Genomic DNA, 27,408 nt, shown 5'->3' on the forward strand with positions numbered 1-27,408 from the left:
ATTGTAGTATAATGAATTCGAAATAATAAGAAATAATTATCTCTTATATTATTCAAACGTTGTTATTTCTATTCGTTACACATGCCCGTAGCAGCGGTTTCAAAAGTGTGTGTGTGGGAGGGGGGGGGGGGGTATTGTCAAAAGAATGCGATGCGACAAGAAAAAAAATGTAATTTTCTGTACAAATCTTGGATTTTGCCAGTGCTTGACCTTACAATTTCAACAAGTGGGGGGGGGGGGGGGGGAGAAAATCTAAAGGAATATTTACTATATTCAAAACATTATACTCAGAAATGGGCCACTGCATTATACGGGCCTGTTACTAGAAAGATTTGTCTGTCTCTACTGCAAATGTTAGTGTACAACAATCCATTTCAGTGAACCGTCTATAAGTGGGTCTGCTTATAAGTCGAATTAGTCATTCACCCGCTCGTAAGTCGGTAATATTTTGCTAAATCTGTAGACAATTTCAGATGGAAAACCTTTTTTTAATTTAAAGTATACTTTGGGGCAACACAGATATTTGAGTTTACTAACAATTTTAACAAGTACAAGATCATTTAATTCTGTAAATACTAGTGTTATAATTAAGATTGTGGTAACTTAAGATCTTCATTTCCTGCATTAGAATTGTTCCGATCTTTATAAACGAGTTGTTGCAATATTACTAGATTTCTTCTTCAAAAATTCAAAATTTATAAACAGGACCTAGACTTTTGGTTCAAAATTAAACTTCTTAGCACATGTATTTAAGGTAAAGTTTGCGATTACAGGGAGATAACTCTTATGAATCACTTAAGCGTTTGAAACCGGCGAAATTTAAACCAGCGATAATAAGCATTCAATCGCTAATGAATTTCGGCTGTGAAACACCATGACAAGAAATGATGAACAGAAACAAAGGACATTTCCAGTAGAAAATCGTATAAGCCTAACAATTTAAAGTAAAGGAATCTCAGAAGAATTTAGCGGACAAATGCTTAGCGTGATGCACGATTGATGATGCAATAAAAGAGCACTAGTTTATTTTCAATACGGAACTGCGCAAGTTGCACGGTTATTCAAGTCAGCAGGAGCAAAGAATCAGATGTATTGTAAATCATGCACTTCACCGCGTCACTTAATCATGTTAAAATGACAACACGAACGAAAGAAAGAAACATCCAGGATCCTGTTACACTCTGAGTGGTGTATGCAGTATGCACTCCGAACAGGGAAGAGAAGTCATGGAGTATTTGACAGCTTGATATAGTTGCATCAGACAGGTAATTATTTAACTGTTAATTTTAGGTATTTGTAGTTCATAATCGCGTATTACAAATACGGATTACAGAACTTTGTCAATGACCTAAAGGGACATAAACAGGAATGAATGAACAGATCAGGGTACATGTTAATCTGAGTTTTCTCTGACTGTAAACCCTGCTTTTATCTGTTTATATTGTGACATGTTCAGCGAATATCAGAAAAGGTGCATGTGACTTTAATCCCGCAATGCAGTTTTCATCCAAATTTTTAAAATCTATCTCTCTCTCTTTCTTTCTCTCCATCTCTCTCTTTAATACAATCAGGAAAGCATTTTCATCAGTTATTTTTTATGAAATTGTTTGAATTATTGATTGACACATTATTTTTCAATGCAAATTAGTTCTCACTGAAAAAGATCTGAAGCCCAAATCCATTTAAAAAGTATCAATCTTGAATGCAGTAAACAAATAAATGTTCTAACTCTTAGTCAAAACATACTAGTTTATATGTTGCACATGGATTTTCTCCCTAGATAGATTTTAATGTGAATTTTATCATAAACTTTAATTTAATAATCTCAAAGAGGATTTAAAAGTAGGTTCAAAAGAGGGGGATTTTTAAGCATTGAATCATTATTTTTTGAAAGATATAGTATCATAACTGCAACGGTGTGTGCAAACTAATTGAGTAACGCGCATTAGCGCATTATGATAATATGTTGGCACACACCGTTGCAGTTATGAGACTATCATAACACACCATATCTTTCAAAAAATAATGATTCAATGCTTATATTTACATTTTTTAACTCCTTGCCTTCATTGCAAATGTGATTTATATTTCAAAAACCCTGTATTATCCTTCGGGTAAGCTACAATGAATGGAAGAGCCGTTGCAACAGCCTTCTGTTCAATGTGAGCGTGAATTTTGATTTTCGCTTATGACGTTGCATTTCCATGGCGCTCAACGTTTGTGACGTAAAAGTAAAACGCATACTTTAACCTTTTGACCCCCCTTGAATGCCATAGCTTCCCTTACACTTTAAAGCAAAATACATGTGGAATGTAAATATAAAGCTATAAAGTCTGGGACTCAGTATCAAGACATTTTCAATACTTTTCCTATTTTTACTTATATGCACTGGCTATATTTGTTCCAGTATTGATTATGATTTACTGATTACTAAGCTCAGTTGATTGTCCTACTCTGACATGGTAAATTTTGGTTCTCTCAAAATAGATACATGGTCAGTTGGTACATGTAAATATAAGTATTTTATTTATTTCTTTTTATTTTATTATTTTCATTATTTTTTTTAAAGTTTGAAGTAACCTTTGATGGGGTCTTATAGAGACAGCTGGCACAGGTTGGAATTATGACATAATACAGGTGAGCATTTCTAAAGTACAGTTTGTATTTATTTTTTCCTCACCAAGTGATACGTACATTAGTATAGTCTGGATCAGGCCCGTAAGAAGCAATTTCAGCTTGGGGGGGGGGGGGGGCATAACGAAACCCATTTTCAGTTGGGGGGGGCACTACCAATAATATTAAAATTCCTTGGCAAGCAAAAATGAAAGGTCATCAGACATTATTATTTAGGTGGCACAAGCATATACTTAGCAATGTTTTCTATAGTGTATAGTGTTCTATATATCAGGAAAATTAGGGGGGTATGCCTCCCCCCCCCCCCCCCAGTTCCTAAGACCATGTGGATAGTTTTAATTTAGATTGAATGGTTTTAATAAGGGCCTGGAAATACTTTCTGTGAATGAAGTTCTATTTTTATTGGTATCTCATTTTTTAAATAAAAAGAGATCCAGATTATGCATGACTATTTAATCTTAGCATTGCTTAGCTTGTGTTTTAGAAAATTCACTCATCAAGCTTATATAATTGCATTCATCTAATTCAATCTATATAAATTAATGTATACATTTATTTTTGATAATAGTTGTACCATTATTAGTTATAAAGTGAGTATGTTGGAAATTCATTCATTTCATTTTTTTTCATTCCTTTCATTATATGAAAATGAACACACAATTTCAGATTATGGATCATTAATTGGAAATAAATCAGAAAAAGTACTTCAGTTCTTGCTTAGAAGATCAGTGCCATCTATTATAGTAATGACCATTGCATTCCAGCTCATGAATGTTCAAGAAAGTTGAAAGATCGAGCAAAGGTGTGGAACCAGATATGCCAATACCAGTGGCCCAGGGTTTGGAGGAGACTGGTTACCCAATAAATGTTATCCATGGAAACAATGATTCCACAACAACATTCTATCTATAAGCTGTTTTCTCTATATTTAGAAAAAATAAGAGTCTGAGATGATTATAGTACATTGCTTCTCCATCTTTGAACTTGCATTCAGTAAAATAAATTTATGCATCAGATGTATTAATTGGAGGTGGCATGTCTGCTTAACAAGTTTCTATGTAGCATTCAAAAAGTGTTTGTAAAATTTCATGTAAATTGTTGTAGCAAAATATCCATAGATAATGGACAGAATATGTATCTGTGACATTATGGCATTGTTATATTTTTCCTGTTCTTGTCCAATATTCATGACAGTGTAATAACTTCGCAGAATTTTACAATTTGACTGAAATCGGAAGTACTTGCACTGTAAACTCATTAAAATATGAATTTGTAACTTGAAATCCAGTGTTATTGTCTTCTTACATACAGCTGCATTTATCCAGAATCTGGGACTGATCAAAGTCGCCCTCATGGTGCAGTGGTTAGAGCTTTGCTCTAGAATCACAGGGGAAGGAGTTGATCCTTGCATTGTGGGTTCAAATCCCACTGTGGGACTTGGAGACCAGTCCTTCAGGTGAAACCATATAAACCGAAGTCCCATATCAAGTATTTGCTGGCACGGAAAAGATCCCTCACTGCTCAGAAGGCCATAAGTGTCGAGTACAGGTCTAAATTTGCAGCCCTTCACTGGCAAGTGATGGCGTCTCAATATGAGTGAAATAATCTTGAAGGGAGGGTAAGCAAACAAACGAACAGACTATTAAAATGATTGATATGTAGATATTTGTTACTGTTGTTAAGATAGCAGCTACCTGGATTAAATGCCTGCAACATTTCACTCAAGTGATAGCATGTAAAGCCTCACCAGTCGTAGATGAATAAAGACATTAGCTATGGATGCCTAGAAATTAATACATGTAGTTGAAATCTTTTGGAATGATTAAATCAACATAAGGTCAAAAAGTTTTACTTAAACTTGTTTTCCAACAGCAGCATGCTAAGAAACCATGATGAACAATTACATGTACATGTATACACCTCAAGCATGTTTATAGATACAGGTATTTCCAAAAGGTGTTGAAACATAATTCCATTGACTTTTTCATCAATAATATTGTAAAGGTGTGTTATGTAGGACATGTATACCACGAGTCTTTCCACATGAACTGATTATTTACTATTTAGTAGCATAGAAGGAGTGTTATTGTGGTCAATTTTCTGCCCCAAAAAACAATTTCATATAAAATTTAGTTTGATGAGTACACTTTCTGAAAATTGTATCAATGTTTACTTTAAAATGCAAAAAGGTCTGATTTTCATGTACAAAACCCATTATATAGCCTCTGTTTCCATGGAAACAGTGTTGGGGACATGTATATTTTTTTAGTCCATTGTAATGAAAATTATCCATTGAACAATTTCTTGGATTTTTGTGGAATCGGTAGATATAGATAATGGTGATTTTTACTTGTCTGTTGCCATGGCAACGGTTTCACTTTATTATGGAAAGTTGAAAAAACCTCTTTTTTAACCCAAATTTTTACATTTTCAGTAACAGAAATAAAAAAATAAGATAAATTAAGCATAAAATAAAATAATTCATGCCATTTTAATTATTTTAATATGATAATATATAAAATTAATCAATTTTTTTCATTGAAAATAATTAAACATGTAAAGCGTCAATTCCCTCAAATTTGGCGTCTTTTACTCAAAAAACGGGACGGGCAATATCTTTTAAAATGGTGTTAAATGATGAAGCTATTCTTCCCAAACAAATTGATGTACGACATATGTATAATTTCAAAAAAATAAAATTTGGAGGGGGTCGCAAACCTTACCTTAAATTTCATTTCAGTATTTGTGGTAGTTGCAGATCTGTAGCGTTATGGTTTATAATTCAGTCTTTGACCATGATGCTACAGATCCTGTTATGAAAATATGATTGGTCAATCAGCTACCTTTCACTCCTTTTTTCTAGACACGTTCCTCCCTAATTACGTTCCTAGTACGCATTGATTTACTTCCTGAACCTCAGGCCGCCAAACCTCAATCGCGGATGTCACCCTCTATACAACTGAAAACAAACGTATGATAAGGAGAAAACAAACGGATTGAAGTTTCATTTAAAACGTCCGTAGTGAGCAGCCTAAATTAATCAGAAAACACCAAAGTATCCGAAGGATAAATCGTGCGTAAAACTGTGAAATATACCGATTATAAACTTTTTTTTCTTTGCTAATAACGATGGCAGATGAACTATGCCATGAGGACATTATCGAAGATACAGTTAATAATGGTCTTCAGGCTATGGTGTTGGCTCTGGGATACAGGGTCGGTATTATTGACGCGATGCAACGCCTAAATACTCCCTGTACAGCAGCAGAAATCAGTGAAGAGGCACAACTAAATCTCAGGTAACAGATCTAACGGTTTGATATATTTGGGACATTATGATTTCTTTTCTATTGATATAGCAAAGCGGAAGTAAATGAAAAAAAAAAATAGCTACAAAATACAATGTACTAGTATAATAGAGAGACATAATTGTAGCTCATTTTAATCTCGGGTAAAATTTTAATGTTTCCAAATATATAATACCTAATGAATTCTTTTTTAATAAAATACTGCAACACGGAGTTTAAAGTAAAAAAAAAATAAAATGATAAAACAGAAAAAAAATATAGTTATAGCTCATATCAATCTCAGATAAAAGGTCTAATTTTTCCAGATAAACATTACGTAGATAGCTACTGATATTTTTTTTTTTAAAGGAGGTAGCAAAATAGGGTTTTTATCTGTGAAAAAGTAATTAATATAACATTAAAAATGATTATAGAAAATCATATTTTTAGCACAAAAAAATATTTTAATCTTAACCTGAGTTGGGAAGATCATTTGCCAAATTATTCTTCATTACTATTTTACTTTGTTTCTTAGTTGTTTTTTTTTTATTTATTTAAAGCTTTGAAGATTTTTTTTCATTAATTCATATAAAAAAAATACATATAAAGATGTTATAAAAACATTTTTTTCTACAAATAGGTTAATTGCTTTAATAGAACAATAGTGACTTAAGTGAAAACTATTATTATCGACTAAAACATAATGTTATAAAATAAAGAAAATGAAGAAAATTGTGCAAATAAATAAATTAAAATAATATTGAACTACTAAAGGGATACTTTAAAAAGATCATATTTAAAACCAAAAATAATACATCTTTCCTCATTACAGTACAATTATATATCATACTTTATTTTGATCAGTTGTTTACAAAAGTTTACTAACTCAGCACAAAAAGTGAAGGCTAGTTTAGCTACTGAAATGAAGTGTGTCATATCCAGTCCATAAACACCTTAAATTACACAAACTTTATTGTTTCTCATCCGTTAAACTCATCCTGTGGTAAATTTGACCGGCGACAATGCACAATGTGTACAATGTGTCACCTCATATAAGCACACAGCAAAGCCACAATTGCAATCAATTGCCTGATATGTCTACTGAAGAGCATTCCATTTTTTTTCCAACTGCATAATTATGAGGTTTGAATTGAAAGTTAAGTTTGCATAAATTTCTTAAATATTTTTATAGCTTCCCAAACATACACATTTCTGAAAGGTATTATTTATACACGTCTTTCACATCTAGATACGTAGAGGAATGGCTTATATGTATGTCTTCAAAACGCATCGTACATTATGAAGATGGCAGATACAAAATACCGTGTTCGAAAAGAGTTCAGAAAGCTGTACATACGTCTGCTGTCTTACCAATTTTTGCAAGCTGTTTCACAAACCTCGAAAATGTGATGAAGAATAAAAACACTAATACTGGTTAGTATGTAATGTATTTAGAAATTTTGATAATTACTATCTCTTTTAAAAGTATAATATTATTAATATATTAATGAGAACATGCATTTTTTATTTAATTAAAAGAGGAATTACACTTAAATGACACAGTTAATTAACTAAAAAACCTAATTACATGTAAATAAGATGCCCAAATGATAAAATGTATATGACACATTAATGAAACATTTTCAACTAATCAATGATATATTGTGCAATCATTTTACTTCACCGTGGTTAATGTTCCTTAATAGTAGAGATTTTTGAGGCTCGATTTCAAGAACGGATATATTGACCAAGGTATTCTTTGTAATGTACAAACATTCGTAGTTTGATTGACTGATTGATTGTACGTTGTTTTACGCCCCGATCGAAAAATTTTTCACTCATATAGAGACGTCACCATATACCGATGAAGGGCTTCAAATTTAAAACTTTTACTCTGCACTCAGGGTCATTAAGCAGAGAGGGTTCCTTATCGTGCCAACGCCTACCGTGTCACGGGGTCCCGTTTTTAAAGATTTTTAAAGTCTCAACCGAAGAACCCGCAACTTTCACTTGAAAGAGCCGAGCGCTTGGTGAAGGAACGGTTGCTATTTTTTATCGACGTAGGTCAGCCTTGGCCGTGATTCGAACACACGACCTTCCGATCAGGGAGCGCGCGCTCTACCGACTGAGCTACCGTGACGGCCTAAGAATTCGTAGATAAGGATGATCCACGAAACATTAATCCCCAAGCTAACAATGTAATGATATATAATGTACTATACGTCAAGGTCCATATATAACACTGCTGATGCAACTAAAAAAAATTCCGCCGAAAAATGGCTGAAATATTGCCGACTGGGCTTAAAACATTATGACAATCAATCAATCACAAATAATACTGAAAAAATACATGTATATTGTCATTTATGATAACCGACACTATTGCCTAATGATACAAAAGTGGGTTTCAAAAAGTATGAGTTCGGCGACTGATGATAAAAATGATATAAACATGTGACGCGTCATAAGCCGTTGGGTCCAAATGCAGTATGTGTTAATTTTGGAGAGATATTCAAAATAACATGAAAGAATAGCAAAGATTTTTTTTTTTAAATTTTTGTTCTGTTTGTTTGTTTGTTAGTTTTTTTTTGTTTTTGTTTGTAATACTAAACATCCTTAAAAAAACAAAATCACTCTAACTATATGTTTAATAACAAAGTAAATTCTTCCATCAATGTGAATTATGTCATCAAAGAGTTTATAACACTATTGGATACCCTAATATTTGATTACTTTTTTTAAAGTCAAATCATAAAAGTATTTTAAGACCCTGTTCAAATGATGAAATTTGAAAAAAAATTTGTAGCTTTCTCTCATTTATATTTAATTTCAAATTCACTTCAGGTTACACATATCCAGTGGAGGAACTGGAATGGCTTGCAAAATACAGGAAATTAAGCAATATTGATCAGTCCTGGATTAAAAGGAATATAGCGCCAGTAATATCAAATTATCTGAGGGAAAGAGAAAGTAATTAAAATATCATACTCTGCCTATATCTTGGGATTTAAAATAATATCATTAAAATATTATCCAAAGGGCATTGCGTAATAAACAAATATCGATCTAACAGGTAACAAGTTTTTTTACTATAGTCTGAATTCATGAATCTTAGATGATAGGTATAAAAAACAAAAGAAGGTATTAACATACCTGCATGTATTTATTTACAGCCGTACCAACAATTCTTGACTTTGGCTGCGGTTACGGAAAACTTGCTGAAGAGCTGGCAACCTACTATCCTCAGTTTCCTATCTTTGGTACCGATATCGATGTAGACGCAATTAAAAACTGTTGCAAGTCATTGAAACATCTTCAATTCGCTATTTTTAGCAAAGACATTGAAAAAGACTGGCAAGAAAATTTTGACATAATTATCTTGATGGATGTATTGCATGATTTACCAGATCCTGTAACAGTTTTGACACAAGTAAAACGCCTGCTTAAACCAAATGGATATATCATAACCTTTGACCCCAACATTTCGTCAGACATATCAAAAAATATTGGCCAAAAGATGGCGATGAACCAACTGCCCTACAGTATGTTTTTCTGTTTACCAAACAGCTTGTCAGAAAAACCTGCAGCTGGACATGGGACAAGCTGGGGAATAGAAGATAGAAAACAATTTTTCACAGATAATGGATTTACAATCTTGAACATTGATAAAAATGCTCAATTAGTTGAAGAGCATTTCAGGATTATATTACAAAAATGAATATACTTTCTTATATTCTTGTTTGTTACAATTTGTCTTAATAAATAACATGTCGCCTGCGTGGCGCAGTGGTTAGAGCGTCTGCTCTAGAGTCGCGGAATAAGGAGATGATCCTTACGTCGCGGGATCGAATCCCACTGTGGTACGTGGAGACCGGTCCTTCGGATGAGACCGTATAAACCGAGGTCCCGTGTCGCAGTAAGTGCTGGCACGAAAAAGATCCCTCACTGCTCAATAGCCCTAAGTGCCGAGTATAGGACAAAATTTGCAGCTCTCCACCGGCATGTGGTGGCGTCTCCATAAGAGTGAAAAAAAAAATCGAGAGGAACGTTAAACAATAAACAAACAAACAAATAAGAAGTAACAACTTTAAGTTATATTTTCCATTTATTGAATTACATAAATAAAGAATAATGAACTAAGTTTATCCTACAGGCCAGAAATTTCTCTCTCTCTCTCTCTCTCTCTCTCTCTCTCTCTCTCTCTCTCTCTCTCTCTCTCTCTCTGTGTATAAAAATTTCAATAATAATAATAATTTACTATTCAGTTATCGAGTTTACGACAGAAATGTCTAATATTTACATCGACAGCAATTAATTTTTTTAAAAGGCAAACTCAACCTTGATTATTGTTTTTTTTTTTTTATTTTAATTTACCATGTTTGTATAAAATTTGGTGTGATATGCCCACGCTTAGAAGCTATTTTTTTAAAAAAATTTCTTGGAGTAGTTCAGAACAACGTTTATTTGTTATATACATCATGTTTATGGTCCTAATCATTAGTATGCATTAAAAATGAGTTTTAAACACTTTTAAAACTAAAAAACCTACCTTTTTTGTATTTTGTTAGCTCATTTGCATGGAACAATCATGCAAAGATTTTTCTTACTTGTTATATTTAGAACAAGGAATAATAGAATTCATATGGATATAATCATAACAAGAGTACACAGTTAATTTTTTTAAATAGTAACGTGAGGTATCAGGTAAACTTAACTCGACCCCAAGCAAGGGTTGTCCCTTTTCGCGCATTTAAAACAAACTGTTATTAATCTTTTCATTGGTGGAGAGGTGAAAAAGTAAAGAAATGGATTCACAGAATGAATGATAATTTTCATAAAAGTACTGACTGAAAGAATGAAGCTATTTTCTATCAGAGCAGGTACTTCTTCGGTGACTCTTAAGATGCTATTTTGAGAAATGTAAAGATGCAAAGTGGATGTGATATTTAAAATGGAGTTCAGGCCATTCAACGTCAAAATAATTATTACAATTATTGTCATTTATTTTAAATTTCCGGCGGCTTTTGATGATTGTGCAGTACGTAATCTTTTGTAAAATAAAACACAGTGCAGAATAAGAAAAATTACTAGCAGAAATACGTCATCACAAATATATAGGATAACCTTGAGAGACTTGTTTATGGACCATAAAAAATATACAATAGTATACCCGTAGGCTGTGCTCAGTAGGATAGAGAAAACGGCAAAGACGATTATAAAGTTTGTTGTAATGTACACTCGGCTTCTGATGGGATAAACAAACATTGCATACCGAATAAACCCCAGGAATAGCACGCACAATTTTGATAATAATTTCACTCCATATCCCAGCAGGCACACAACATTGAAAAAAAACTTTGAATCAACGTTGATTATATATGTTGATTCAACGTTTAGTTTATGTAAGATTTTGAAAATTGAGTTCAACGTTGAAATCTTAACGTTGATTCAATGTTGAAAATCAATGTTGATTAGACATTGAATAAAAGTTAATTCAACGTTGTTGTTTTTTTCGGGGGGGGGGGGGGGGATAACATTTAAAATTTTATTTTTTTATTAACTAAGAATTTAATTAACTTCCTATCAATAGATCAGTTGCAATAAATTTCACAAAAATACATTTTATAAATTACATGTAATCAGTACAAAACCCAAACATTTTACAAATGTTTTCTATCTTCACGCGTGGTCAAGAAATAGTCCAATACACGAAAACATTCCAAGATAAGATGTAAATCTTATACGGTAACCATTTTGATGCATCAGATGCGCATTACGACAAATTATGTCTCTTCACTGTTGGCATTAAATCTTGGTGTTAGAGTCCTGGTGTTGGAGTCCTGAGAGTGGTGTTGGTCTTTGTGGGTGATCTTGGACTCCTGGGGTGCTGTTGATCTCCTAATTAGTGTTCTCTCCTGGATTATGTTGGTCTTCTGAGTGGACAGCTTGGTGCAGCGTTTTAGTTGATTACCCCTACAATGTACAATTTAATATAACAAATATTCGTACAATGAAATATGTTAAAATTGTGTTCAATCTCATAATCTTTTTATTCCAAAATTATCTTTCAGTGAAAATTGACGAAGACTTTAATAAACAATTAATATCTTGCGCTTTTTCCAAATAATGAATAATCAATCCAAGGACAAATTTAATTATTAAAAACGAATTATTAAATAAATACATATATGCAAATATTAGTTAATTTCTTGGCATTGCAAATGATATTTATCAATAAAACTTTAAAATGCAAATTTTTAAAGTGTAATGAGAATGGTTAATGCACTGTATACCATTTGATTTCCATGTGCTAACATTCATCAGTTGCTTAATTTGCTGGAAGCCGTGAGGTGCTGGAATGTACTTCATTAACAAGGTACATCTATATCATTGTTTGGCCGTGAGATTAAATCTATTTCTGCATGATATTTCTTCCATCTCTATATAAGCCATGCCTGCTGTTCACAAAACACAAAATAAAATGAAGTATATTGAAAGTGTAATAGGAAAGTAAAGAAAAAAAATTGTTAAAAGTATGTGTTCCATCAAAGCAAAAGATTTACACTTGAATTTCTCAACCCAAACTTGGGCAGCAGTTCAATATCTCATAAAACAATTATTTACAAGTAAAACTCAAATCCAAGACATAAAAAAAAATCATTAAAAGAGGAAATTACTTATAAAATAATGATTTACTCATCAAATAAAAAAGGGGGAAAGGGATATACTGGAAAACAGACGGGGAATTCCTGACTGCACCCCCCCCCCCTTCCCCCCAAGTAAAGCTATACAAATACAGATCCATAAGAATCTGAAAATAAAATTCAGGGTTCCTTAAGATGTTACAAATGTGAGAATGGGATGTAAACGGGACTCGGTGTGCCATGAAAACTGCCCAAAAGCCTTCGATGGAAATGGTAGACTTCCCCTGAATGCTGGTGATTTCACCCCGATTACCTGTTCGCTCTGAGTGGTTTCGCGCCATTTCCCTGTTCGCCCTGAGTGGATTCACCCCCATTGGTTTTCTTGAAACTTACAGTGTGCTTGGTGTTTATTTAAGTAAAAGTCGTTTGATTAATGAGTGTTTAGATTAATATAATTATTGAGCACTTTAATTAAATTCAGTTATGAGTTGCCAGTCTGATTTTCACGACAGATATAAGATAAGAACTTTTCTTTAAAAAATCACGAACACGGGAAAAAAAAAACATAATTCATCTGTATTAAAATATGTAAAATGTATGTTTCGTTTAAGCGTTTCAATTTTATTCCAACAATCTCCATCTTTTTTTCAAAGTTTGATATATGTAGATTTACTTCATTAAAACGTAATCAAATAGGTGTGCCGTGTAGATAGCTTTGCTATCTATACAATAAAAACCTCACTCTCTACCATCGGCTCATACATTCACCTCTGTCGTTGGCTCGCGTATATCACAGTGATAAGCACGAGAAATAGTGCGTTTGTTTAAATTCATTATAATTAAATGCCTGCACTAATGTTCCTCTTTTAAGGTAGATATTTACTAAGTACGAGGGTTGTTCGGAAAGTTCGTGGACTATCGTCATAACTTTTTTACTTAACGTCATATTATATCCAGATTTGGAAGAAATATTTCAACAGTAAATTCAAATGATGTATATTAAAATTTTTTAAAATATCGTGGTTTATTTCAAACTTATTTAGACTTTAAAAATGCCAAAATCGGATCACGGAGCAGGTCAAAATTTTGTAATTTACAATCAAGACACTAAATAATGTCTGAAGTAATATCTTCTGTAAAATGACAACAAAAACGGAAAAAAATCTACACTTTCAAATTAAGATTGTTTCATCGTTTCTGATTCCAAATTATAACTTAATATTTTGCTTCGTTGAAAAGAAATCAGTTTCAGAAGATAGGTAGTCCTCATTCAAAAAGGCAAAAAAAGAAGACGTAGTAGAACGTTACGGAGCAGCAGTTAACCATACAATTTTGTTGTACTCTGCAAAACTCCAGAAAAAAACTGAAAATGCCAGAGGAAGTAGGAAATATGTCAAAAGCAAGCCATGCATCTGTGTGTACATGGTAAAAGCGATATTTGAATGATATACTACTCTGCTTAGATGATGGTAATCTGTAAGAAAACAGATTATCTGTAAAAATCTTATTAAAAAACATTGAAAAGTTAGTAACGTCATGCTAAGAGTTCGGCGCTTCATAGATGCTGAATTTGTGAAAGCACACTTATGAAGTGAAAAAAATATAATATTGACAAACAAAATGATGCTACTGGAACAATTGTTAACAAAATAGATTTCAAGTGATAGAAAAACGTTTTTAATGAGTGCAGTAGTATTGGGCAATACTGTGTGAAATGTATAGGGATAGTATTTTTGAGAACCTCATGTCGGTATGTTTTTGACGTTACAGTGTTGTTGAGTTTGCTCCGTGGTTACAACACGTGTTGATTTTAGAATTAAATAACACGAAGTCTATTAAATCACATGGAATGAAACTTCACAGTTAAACAAAATAAATATTTTTACATATGAAAATGTGCTCATTTTCAATTTCTTGAAGATAGTGTAACGAAGATTGGCATAGTCCACGAACTTTCCGAACAACCCTCGTATATCTATAACTATTAGTTAAATTTGAAATAATCTTTTAAATGTCATGTTTTTTACGTTATGTCAAAAATCTTGACTTGAGCCCATCGCAGAGGTGTCTGAGAGAGAAACGAACGACAACTCTGCAAGGGAGATTGTAAAAACCTTTTCCATAGCACATACGCAAAAAACACAAACATAAACATTGAAGATTTGTCATAGCTAGCTGCCAAAATACACACGTGGAAGTACATGTACAGGTAACAGATATAATCGGGGCGAAACCACTCGCCGCGAAACCACTCAGAGCGAACATGTAATCGGGGCGAACCCACCCGTTATTACCCTTCCCCTTTCAACATGTTCAAGTGGCCCCCCCCTTTTTTTTTACAGAATCTTTGATCCGTTTATGCTAAATATCCTAACACTTAACATACACAAGATGTAATACTTTCAAACTATGAAGATCAATTAACTAAACTTTACAATGGAATAGTCTTCAATGTGGTCTTCATGCATTCTTTAAAAAAATATTGAACTGAAATTGGCGTCAGTTGGAATTCGAAAACATCCATAATCACGAGCAATTAAGACAGATAACAAATCGAGTTATATTTTTAAAATCTTAAAACAGCTGTATATATAAAATCTTAAAATTAATCAAAACTTACCAGTAACTGTTATCCTGTCTTTTTGAATATTTTCCGGATGTCCTATTGCGCATGCTCTTAATTCGTACTTTGGCAAATTCGTACTGAATTCACATTAATCACTGAATTTGTAAAATTCATATATTTACCATTCTTGTTAGTTGTAATAGTTATTAATGATATACAGTAGTGCGACTTTGTCAAGTCCGACCTCGTTATGGTCCGACAATGTTATAGTCCGACATTATTATAGTCCGAATTATTTATCAGAGAAAAATAGAATTCCCGCTCGACGAAGATCCGACGTTGAATCAATGCTGGCAATTCAACTCAATTTGAATTCAGTGTTGAATCAACGTTACATCTTCAACGTTGAAAAGTCAACGTTGAATCAATATTGAATCTAGATTTATCAACGTCTAAACCCATTTTCAACTAATATTCAACGTTTAAACAACGTTGTGTGCCTGCTACGATTCGAACATATCACACAATTTTAGATACTTGAAAAAATGACATAGACTTTCAATGGACAAAATTGTAAAGACTAAAAAATAGTAAACTGTGAATAAGACGTCAGTTAGACATAATAATAATATAGCATAATAGAATGGTTTCCGTAGTGACTTTTTAGCTCACCTGAGCCGAAGGCTCAAGTGAGCTTTTCTGATCAAAATTTGTCCGTTGTCTGTCGTCGGCGGCGGCGTCGGCGGCGTCGTTGTTGTCGTAAACTTTTCACATTTTCATCTTCTTCTCCAGAACTACTGGGCCAATTTCAATCAAACTTGGCATAAAGTATCCTTGGGTGAAGGGGTTTCAAGTTTGTTCAAATGAAGGGCCACGCCCTCCTCCAAGGGGAGATAATTACGAAATAGCAAAAAATTAATGGCATTATTGAAAAATCTTCTTCTCAAGAACCAGTGGGCCAGGAAAGATGAAACTCATGTGGAACTATTGTCAGGTAGTGTAGATTCAAGTTTGTTCAAATCATGACCCCCGGGGATAGGGTGGGGCCACAATGGACGATCAAAGTTTTACATAGGAATATATAGGAAAAATCTTCAAAAATCTTCTTCTCAAGAACAGCGAAGCTATGATTGGTCATATTTATGTGGAAGCATCCTCAGGTGGTGTAGATTCAAGTTTGTACAAATCATGACCCCCGGGGGTAGGGTGGGGCCACATTGGACGATCAAAGTTTTACATAGGAATATATAGGAAAAATCTTCAAAAATCTTCTTCTCAAGAACAGCGAAGCTATGATTGGTCATATTTATGTGGAAGCATCCTCAGGTGGTGTAGATTCAAGTTTGTACAAATCATGACCCCCGGGGGTAGGATGGGGCCACAATGGACAATCAAAGTTTTACATAGGAATATATAGGAAAAAGCTTCAAAAATCTTCTTCTCAAGAACAGCAAAGCTATGATTGGTCATATTTATGTGAAAGCATCCTCAGGTGGTGTAGATTCAAGTTTGTTCAAATCATGACCCCCGGAGATAGGGTGGGGCCACATTGGACGATCAAAGTTTTACATAGGAATATATAGGAAAAATCTTTAAAAATCTCAAGAACAGCAAAGCCACGGTTTGTCATATTTATGTGGAAGCATCCTCAGATAGTGTAGATTCAAGTTTGTTCAAATCATGACCCCCCCCCCTCCCTTTTTAGGAGTAGGTTGAGACCACTTATCATTTAAGCTTTTCAATACTAAACTGATTTTTCCTTTTTTCCTAGCCACAGTGCTCAGGTGAGCGATGTGGCCCTTGGGCCTCTTGTTAAATATAAAAATCGTTACAGTTAATAAATTGCTGATGACGCCAATAGACAGTGAAGTTCTACATAGAATATCTATGAAAGTATTCTCTGTATCTATGAATCTTCCGATTCCTTGAACAATGTCACGTGTGAAGTTTGCATCACCTATCGCAGCTGTGAATGGTATATCTTGAGTTGCGTTACCATCTTCTATCCCCTCAAACTCTCCTATGGAGTATCCACTCTGCCAGATACCAAAGTTAAATGAACACACCATTTCAAGCCAGAAGTCTGTGTACTGGAATGCATCTTCTTGAGATAGTAAATCATTGAATTTCAGGTTAGTTGACAAGGAGAATTTCCCTGTTTCCTTGCCTGATTGATTGACGTGTAACTTGAAATCAGCTTCTTGATGATGGTGTCGTTTTGACAGAAATCTGTTGAAATTTTGAGAGTCATTTGATAGCATCTTTCTTCTTGGAAGAGAAACTAGGAATCTATCATCCCCATCTTGTGAAGTTTGATTCAGGATGGAAGACACCGTGTTTATAGGACGAATGTCTGATATTTCAGAGGAAAATATTTCAGGTCTGTTAGTTTTTTCTGTAACATTGCCTGTGTTACAGAGCGAGAGAAGGGTTAACATTTTAACAAGGATGACATATGTCTTTGATGTACGCATTGCTGAAATCAGAGATGGAAAATGTCTTTACGCTGTCATGTAAAATAGTGAAGAACACTACGATTTTCTTATGCACGACCTATATGAAATGTGTCTCTAGATTTTACATTCCACCTGTTAAGTGAAAACGTTTTAAGATTTCCTTTTTATGATTGTAAATGAATATTAGTTGAACTCCTTCAAACTTTAAAAATTTTGTATCGAATTTACATGCTTAGTCTCAAAGCAAAGCAGGTCTATTATCTCAACCTCAGGGTTGGCCAAACGGGAGATGGTCTTCGGATGATCTTTTTTCTCTCTTTCTATCAACAAGCTATCGTTTTCTCAAGACCGAATCAAAATTACTTCAAGAAGAACAAATTTGGTTTTATTAATTGCTTAAAAGAGAGAAGAAGGTAACTTAAATCTCCATCGTGTCTAAGCCTATGAAAACGGCAACCGAGTTCATTTTTGAAATATATATACGTATACAACATCATGTTGTTTTAAGAAAATGACTGAAGAGTGCTTTTACTGTTTATTATTTCACACCGTTTTCATTTTTTAAAATTTTTTTCTGTCAATTTGTTATTCATCGATGGATTGCCTGATGTTCTGACTGACTGACTGATTATTTTATTTATTTATTTTATACTTTTATACTTACTTATTCAACCCTTTATTAATTTAATAATGTTACGTTTCATACAATTTTGTGCATTTAAAATAAACTCTCTGTGACGTTCGATTAGTACAAAGAACTTTCAATGGATGCTTTGTTTCTTGGTTAATAGAGAAAACATGGAATTTCCTACGTGGACACAGAAATATTTACAAATAATTTCAATATTTTAATTAATTTTTTCGTTTGGAGGGGAATATTTGTAATACTATATTTAATTACATTTTTTTGAAATATGACTTTAATTTATATCATTAAGATTGTAAAAATAAAATTAGAAGCTGTCTACTGCTTTATTAAAATATTTCATTCAACCCCTCCCCCTCCTCCAAAGAGCTTTAATTACACATAATCCCTTCCACACTTTGATAAAACCTTGAAATTTTATACGTACAGTGAGCGCTTCTGGTAAGTCTGACTGGTATCAATATTCATGGATAAAAATGTTATTTATCAGAAGAAAAAAAAATACTGGAGCATTGTACTCAATTCATGTCTCAATTTTAATCCTTTTTATCAGTTTCAAACTTGTTTCGCAATCCAGAAGGCAGTAATTTTAACAACCTTATTTGTGAAACGTAGAATGTACATAAACTGCTTAGATCTAAACTATTCAGTATTACAGTGCTAGGGTAATCAAAGAAAAGAAATCTATAAACATATTTGAAATTGGTCTGAAAACAAATCCAAGAATGCAAAAATTGGGAAATAAAAGAAGTAATAATTTAGCTCGGCGTTATATTTGGCGATTTGGAAGAGAGTCTGACAATAAAATACATGCTTGTAGTAATGAGAAACCAAGGATACAAACCTTTCGAAGCCAGGATTTTCAATGCCGCTTATCAGTACAGGAAATTCCCTCAATGTGATACTTCAAAATTGTTTTGGTTTGCGTATTATGATTGAACAACCTATGCATGTAAGGGATTCGAAGACATCAGAAAAATAAGGAACTTAGAGAGGACAGTTTTAACAGCTATATATATGATATGGGAAATTGAACACGCCCAAATTCACTCTATGGGAGTCAATAAAAATGGTAACACATATCTATGATTTTCTTAATATTTTGTATGACAACAATTCCTTTCTCTCCGCAAAAAATATAATTAAAATGAGAAAAACAAATTGTAATAATAAAAATGTAAAGATACATTCTTTCAGAGAAAATTCATAGTAAGTTGCTATTAATAGCGATTCTGTAACCACTTAAACTTCTTTGCCACGCATGGTCACCGATTTCGATGAAACTTTGCCCATTATTACAACTTGACACCAGAAACATATCAAATATAATTTTGTTGCTATGTGTCTAGCTTGCCATGGTAACAGCCAGAAAAGTTTTTAAAAATTTGAGATTTTCAGCTACTTTGAATCTTTATTAAGCCTTAATAAAGACTAAGAAAATCAAACAAGCCATTCTCACAAAAACATGACACCTAGTTGCCACTATTGCTATAAAGAAACTATTGAGAATTTGTCTTTATGTAAGTGGTAATCATGGGTACATTTGGAATACATTTTAGATGCTGAAAAATGCTGAAAAACGTTCAATATTCACTATTGATAGGTGTTACATGATCAAACTCAATCAACAATCTAAGAAAAACAATAAATATATTTGACCTTAAGTAATTAGGTATTGGCAATATCATTCTGAAAATAACTTTCATGGTTGCCATGGTAGCACATTGTAACCATGCAAAATATGTTGCTAAGATTGGGTTTATACTACTATCCTGAGGAAAAACAATCAAATTCATGACTGGCACATATACATCCTTAGGACTTGCAACACCCACAACATAAGAAAAATTGGAATTTTATTGTTACTTTGCAGTGTAACCATGGAAACAACGTACCATTTGTTTAAAGTGATATTTTTTACTGCCTTAGGAATTTACTTAACTTTTAATCAAGAAACATTTTTATTTGACTCCCCTTAAATAGTAACTATCTGGTAGAACTAAAGTTGAATATCATACATTGATAAAGTTTGTTAAAAAATACAACACTGTTGCTATGGTTACCAAAAAGTGAAAATGTTCGATTTTGTTAATTTTTTATTAATATTGAACCATATGTGCCAGCCTCTTGCATCCAGTTAGAGATTGGGTGGTAGTCAAAATTGAAAGTCAGGTTAGTTGTTCATAAATATCAATCATAAAAGTTTTGGGAATCTACATACAAGGGTACGTATCCAAGGAAATAGAATATTTTTCAGATTTTTATGGATATTTTTTTCGGCTATTTTTCATAGCAACGCTCTATTTAAAGAATTGAATTTGAATGTTTTGAAATGTGAAAATTACGGGCACACCAACGCCTTTAAAAATTGATCATCAGTTATATAGAAATATGCTTTTTAAAAAGATAGGATAAGATTAAAACACTAAGAGAATAAATTTAAAATCCCTTCGTGGTATTAAAACAATGGCAACCATTGCCATCCTATAAGGAATATCACATTTCATCCTTGGTACATGTATATGTTACAAGGATCGTTTGTCTATTATTTGCTTGCATTTCAACCTATAATTGTTTTTTATTCTTTAGCTGTATGACTTTTTAAAATTAAATGAACAAAATTATTACTTTTGAATACTTTGTTTCCATAGTAACGTATATAATAGTTGATTTACCAAACATGTTTATCATGCATTTAAGACATGAGGCCTTCAATTTTCAGAAACAGTCATTGCCACTTGTTTGCTTTGCTGCAAACGTTAATTGTGGGACTCTGAATATGCTGAAAAATGCAATTTTTCAAATTTTATGGCATGTTGCTATGGTAACCATGACACATAGCAACCAATTTTTGCCTGGTTTGAGTTTACGGTATAAAAGACTTTTATCATAGAGAGTTTGGAGAAATTCTGAGACTATGCCTGCCACAGCTCCTATATAAAAGTTCAAGTCATTACAGAGAATGGCTCTTAAGCAGTTTTCCAGTTTGGAGCTGAAAATGCTCAATTGATCCTTATACTTATAGACATATTCACTCTTCTTTTCTTTAGTTGTTGTAGTCACGTTTTGCATTGTCTTTCTTCAGAGACAGTAGATAAAGTGACTGTCTCCTAAACTCCTACATCATCTCAAAGTCCTCTTAACCTAATTAAAAAGAATAATAAAATGTTCATCAATTGCAGGAATTCTTTTACGATAGAAACATTGTACTTTTATGACGTCCGGATTGATAATTTGTCTTTTAGAAAATCAATTTTCTACTGTTAACAAGATGAATACAGGTTTATATCGAATTTACATTTATTTTTTTTTATCTAATAATATCATAAGATACTTTTATATGTATCAATGGCAAAATGTTTACGTCTCTTTTTGAATTTCATCAAAGCTACTGAAATAGAATCTATGGTCCCTCCATAAAAAATCAAACGAGTTTCAAAGTACCCAATTTGTTTTTTCGAATGAGTTTTCACTAATAACACTACAGGCGAGTTCTTTTATCATGTAGGAATGATCTTTCAATGCATTAAAAAAGATGTATTTGTATCCTTTATTCAGAAATGTTCTGTATGTTTTGTATTAAACAAATTAAGAAAAGAAACACTACATGTACATAAATGTATTTATATTATTTACTCATTCTAATTTATTGTATTTATTGATTTCTTAGATTTGATAATTTAAGTGCTATAATGCATAATGTAATGATACATTTGGACCGAATCGAACTTGATTTAATAATCTCCTTGATCATTTTTAGCAAGTATTTTCTATTATATATCAGAAATCAACATATCAAAGGTTAAAATTTTTTTTTACATATTTGGTACGAAGAGATACAAAACAGAAATTTGTGGAACATTTCAACTGATATTTACAAATAATCTCATATCCCACTTTTGAAAGAAGTCCCATTTCCAATTGCAATATATAACATTGAATATCCTCTTTATAATATTCGCAGTTATTTTTTTGTTATGAATTATTTTGCAAGTGGAATCATCCGGTGAAATTCAAGGGACATGGCATGTGATGATTGGATTTTGTCGCCAGGGTGTGATCCACGACAACCCTTTATCAGACACCTCGGCAAAAGTATTACAAACATGTTTTAAAATTTTAAACAGCCAAAAAAAGTATCACATGTTATTAGGAATTAAATAGAATATGCATTTGAAGTCAGAAACATTAATTTTTTCCGATTGTATCATGTTAGTTGAAAATACATTTCCCTTATTTCGGCAAGTTTATACAATTAACATCAGTGCCTTAATATTTACACTTAAACATGTTAAGAAAATGAATTCTTTCGTTCATTTCTCTACGTACATGACTGTATCTTAATGTAATTGTAGACGTAGTTTTGGCGTATCAGGTCATATTTTTAGCATTATTTATGAACACGGAGTACTAGTGTATAACTGATGTGGCGGATCATTAAAGATTTATTATCATTTCCATAACACACCTTCTCTCACTATGAAAATAACCAACAACATTGTTGAAAGGGAATAATTAAGTTATCAGAAGAGGGACATGCACATGTACAGTACCCAGTCTTTAATAAGCAATAAGAATAATGATAATAATTTATACATCTTTTCCCTTTAAAAAAAGCATTGAAACAACCTGACCCTAATCCTTACCCTAAACTTAACCCTATTTTTTTACCGAAACAATAGAATGCAGTCAATGTGATAAAATTAAATAGCATGATTATTTCTGACCAAGGCATATCTTTCAGAACAATCGAGTCAAGGAAGGTCGTTGAGTAGAAGTGTGATAAAGATAACCATGTTTCGCACGTTGGCGTTATTCTGTAAGTAAAACTTTCATTTGAAATGCGTTTATATTTTTAAGAATATATTGAACATTAACCGATCTGATGATATTATATTTATATCAATAATTATTCCTTATCTTAAATGATACAGGTTCAAAATGAACTGTTCTAGATTTACATACAAGGCTGTGCACAAAGCCCTGTTATCATGGAAATATCCAATGTGGCTACTCCACGGTAGTTCACATCAGTTCAATATATGCGTAAATGATTTATCAATAATTTCTGGATAAATTTTGCATGAACATGTACCATCCAAAGAACTTCTTTTCACATGGCAAACTTTCATTCGTTTTTCGTATGACTCTTGTTATATTTTATCTGTTTCAAGAGTGTATTTGCGTATATTATGCATGAATTCGTTTCGCAGTAATTAAATGTCATGATTATCTATTTTTTGATGTTTTTTCCAAGCTTTACAACCTTTATGTTAGTATTTATTTTCCTAACTGATTGGACTATTTGTAAATTATTACTTGCCTTTATTACTGGTCTTGAATTTCATTTTTCTTTCTAAAATGTCCATTTGTAAACCTTATTTTCGGGCTGTATTATATTTCTATTATTATCTTTCATTTGTCTCTCTTTCTAGCTTAGAATACTTTACATTCACTTATTTTTGTGGGAGTCAGATTTACGTGTTTGAGGAAATATAATTTCATGGTTGAAGAAAAAAAAAAAACTCTAGTAATTGAATTGACTAGTAGTTAAGTTTAAAGATTTTGTCGGAGACAAGTATTCGTTGGTCTTTCCATACCAAGAAAGCAACGGAAATTAAATCCTTACGAAAAGTATTGTTTTCAATAGTAGCAGATTTTTGACTTCCTTACAGATCTTGTTGTGACTGCTCTTGGGGGAACATGCAACAAGCCATGGGTGAATCATGCAGACTCCTGTTACCTCTTTGTCACACATCTTCAAGAAAACTGGAGTGAAGCCACGGTATACAATTACAATTCCATTCCATTTAGATCAAAATGTGCAAATGGTTGTTGCCATACATGTTGATAAATGTTACCCTTTCATTTTCTATGTTTGACAATTTCACAGGAAAAAAAAATGATTTTTCTTTTTAGTCAATGTGTACCGAACTTGGTGGTTTTCTGGTAGAGATTGAAACTGCACAAGAAGATAATTTTCTAAAGAATTACGCTATACATCAGCTGCAGAGTAGGATTTTTATTGAGTTTTCAGAGCATTTTTTCCTTCACCGATACATTTAAAATGAAAGAAATAATTCCATAAGAAACTGTAGAGCTACTTTTTGAGCGCATGACAAACTATATTCCCGATTTAACCCCTAATTCTATAGCATAGCAAACTTGTCGACACTTTCAAGTATCAATATAATAGGAGAATAACGACGATTTTTTTTTACTATAATATTCAAGCTTTTACGTTCTGTCAACCTAAAAATGTGTATAATTTCCTACATGATTTGTCATTTATAGTTCAACCAGGTGGTGCGTTTGGAAATGGGAGCTTTTGGATTGGAGGAACTGATATGCTTGTAGAAGGCAATTGGTTCTGGCTCTCGACGAAACAGCCATTTGCTTATACTGATTGGTATGCAACCAGTCATGAACCAAATGGAGGGATAAGGGAAAATTGCGCGCATCTTGGATCACATGTTCATTTTCATTGGAATGATGCAGACTGTCACATGCTGTATAATTTTATTTGTGAATCAGAGTAGGTGATTTAGCAAATTGGGCCTATAATGAATATTTTATTTAATGATATATATGTAATAAGTTCATATCATAAATGATAGCTAAATTGTTGTCGTTAAGAAAAAGATTGGAAACGGAATTTTGTTTATTAATGTCTTAAAGATACTAAATATAAAACCAATAATTTGATATATTGTTCTTTCAGTTTTTAAAAATAATTAACTACATTTTTAATGTTATTGATGCTATTTATTTTTATTTCTGCAGATCCATTGGTGGACCAAGCGTCGTAGGATAAAGTCAATGTAAATGCTCAACTGAATTTAAAATTTCTGTTGTATTTCTTTTGCCCCTTCATGTAAATATAAACTTTAAAGAATAACCTGTTGTGAATAAATGATGTTTATCGTACTATTTGGATTCATTGTTGCAATTTGTTTATAAAATCAAATATTTACATTTCCAATGTCTTTGTCCGAGATAAAATTACAAATTGTAAAAAAAAAAAACTTTATTTCTACATAAATCTACTGGTTCATCGATAGGCGCGGTTAATTTTATGCATAAACGCCTTCGGCTTTTATGCAAATTATCACGCAAGCCACTCGATTGATCACATCATGAATCCAAAAAATAAGACAGTTATTCCTTTAATAAATGAAAAAAGCTTTATCCTCAGGACTCAGACTTGAGAAGCTCACTTTCATATTATCAATTCTTATAGTCGGTTCCCTTTTTAGGTTTAAGTACAATTTTTTTTAAGCAAGATTGCAAATTTTACCTTTCTGAATTTCGAATCATGAGGTTGTCGAGATATATAGGAGAGCATAATCTTATTTTACGTTTTCAGTACAATTCTCTTAATTTTAGCCAGTGAAATCAATGAAAAGAAGGAAGATCTTCTCTACCTACAAGAATATTCCAAATGAGCTTAAATATAAACTCTTAGCTCCGGTGATGAGTTTTTTTTTTTTTTTTTCAAATATCTATTTTATGTAATAAAACTACAAACAGAGTATTACAAGCAAATACCCGGAATTTCTTTTTGGTAGGAATACTTCATTTACGTGGCTATGGAGCTAAGAAGAATAAAAATCAACGAAAGCGTAAAACCTTTAACATGCATTCAAATGTATAAGTGTTGAGACTGTGTGCAAGAATTACATGTCTGACATCTCTATATCATACTCTGTCCTACAATTTGATGATTCTTAAAATGGGATGTTTTCTGAACTTTTCAACACCATCGATAGCAAGTGATATAATTCAAGGAATTTCAGGGTGTTTGAAAATGAAGAAAAGTGGAAAAAAAAATTCAAAATACCATACACTGATATTTCATTGTGAATTTTTATTTGCAGGTTGGTGTATACTTGTTCTTTGAAATAAAAGACTTTTTTGTATGTCAGGCACTTTAAAATATTGTTTTTTGCTTATGACGAGAATAAAATTAAGTTTGGTACAACTTGACGTAATTTTGACGTAAATCAGTATTGCCTGAAAGAAATTTATATACCGAGTTTATTTGTACACTAGTAAAGCAATACGCATTTGTAATCAGATAAGAAGTTCGTGGCGTTAATAATGGATCGCACCTAAAATAGGAATTTGCTATCAATGACCTATTAAGTATTGCAAAATGATTTTATTTTCCACTTTCCTAGGTAAGAAATGTTTTTCAAATCAAGAAAAGTCGCTTTTACTCATGAAACTTCAAAAATCTTAAATTAATTAATAGGTCGCCCAATAAATGTTTTAAGTCAAAGATTGTAAATAATCTGATACTCCAGGTGTTAGGTTTGCAGTTTATGGAATTGTAAAGAAACTGAGTAATTACATCTAGTTTTGTCTGTCGGAATAAAACTTTTGTACTCTGAGAACTGTTTATATTTTCACGTCATAGATATACTTCTAGATAATTAGGACGCTTGTGTTCCGAATAAATTGTCCGGATTAATAATGCATTCGGATTATTGAAACATGTTATATACAGTCAATCCTGGTTATCTCGAACTCGATGGGACCAATAAAAAACTTTTTGATATCCGAGGATTGAGATATTAAGAGTAAACTACATGTACTTAAAGAATAAGTAGTTGGGACTTTTGAATCACTTTGATATTTCTATCGTATTCGAGACATTAGTGTTCTAGATACCGAAGTTCAACTGTATAAATATAAATTCGTCACTCCAAATTTTGTCCGAATGTGAAGCATCCGGGTTAATTCCTACCACCCGGCTTAAAGAAAGTATGCCTTGAAAGGGACGGGTCATATTAAACATATAAAACAACGATTCATCTGCCAGACAAACATGTGACGTGCACATTGTTACATGTATCATGTGTCAAGCAGAAAGGAATAAACATGTACACAAAGTACAGTTATGGCATTGCAGAGTCCACTTGCATCTTCCCCATTCAAAATTTACTATAGTTAATTATAGTTTACTATAGTGAAAAGTTTGATACTTTGATTTACTATGAAACTTTACTCTTGAACTTTTTTTGAGATTTCAAAGCTAAAAATCTCTAAATTCGATAAAAGTGATATATAATTTGGAAATAATGTGTGAATATACAAATGATATTTCAATTTAATATAAAAAATGTGCATGACTTGTATGAATTGAAAACAAAAAAATATTACGATCTGAAAT

The 27,408-nt window shown here is 32.5% G+C and overlaps 1 protein-coding gene and 1 long non-coding RNA gene across 4 annotated transcripts; both read left to right on the plus strand.

Annotated features, from left to right (window-relative positions):
* The first annotated feature begins 1,012 nt into the window (after positions 1-1,012).
* LOC133178748 (uncharacterized) lies at positions 1,013-3,385 on the plus strand. Its single transcript, XR_009720017.1, has 3 exons — positions 1,013-1,265; positions 2,570-2,637; positions 3,301-3,385. It is a non-coding gene; the product is annotated as an uncharacterized LOC133178748 (long non-coding RNA).
* A 2,203-nt stretch (positions 3,386-5,588) lies between these two features.
* On the plus strand, positions 5,589-26,154 carry LOC133178749 (CD209 antigen-like protein 2). Of its 3 annotated transcripts, XM_061313458.1 has the most exons (8): positions 5,589-5,933; positions 7,171-7,355; positions 22,978-23,052; positions 23,909-24,018; positions 24,153-24,246; positions 24,528-24,768; positions 25,017-25,054; positions 25,620-26,154. In XM_061313458.1, exons 1-7 carry the CDS (start codon positions 5,764-5,766, stop codon positions 25,045-25,047), a joined length of 906 nt encoding a protein of 301 aa, XP_061169442.1. In that variant the 5' UTR covers positions 5,589-5,763; the 3' UTR covers positions 25,048-25,054; positions 25,620-26,154. The 3 variants fall into 3 exon arrangements, with proteins under 3 accessions (XP_061169442.1, XP_061169441.1, XP_061169440.1); XM_061313457.1 differs by lacking the exon at positions 25,620-26,154 and having other exon boundaries at positions 25,017-25,160; XM_061313456.1 differs by lacking the exons at positions 22,978-23,052; positions 23,909-24,018; positions 24,153-24,246; ... (1 more) ...; positions 25,017-25,054; positions 25,620-26,154 and adding exons at positions 8,766-8,891; positions 9,095-9,714.
* Positions 26,155-27,408: the final 1,254 nt, after the last annotated feature.

The sequence above is a fragment of the Saccostrea echinata genome, unplaced genomic scaffold, assembly GCF_033153115.1.
Source record: "Saccostrea echinata isolate AGI-Se365-2 ecotype Australia unplaced genomic scaffold, CSIRO_AGI_Sech_v1 ptg000003l, whole genome shotgun sequence".
Lineage (NCBI taxonomy): Eukaryota > Metazoa > Mollusca > Bivalvia > Ostreida > Ostreidae > Saccostrea > Saccostrea echinata.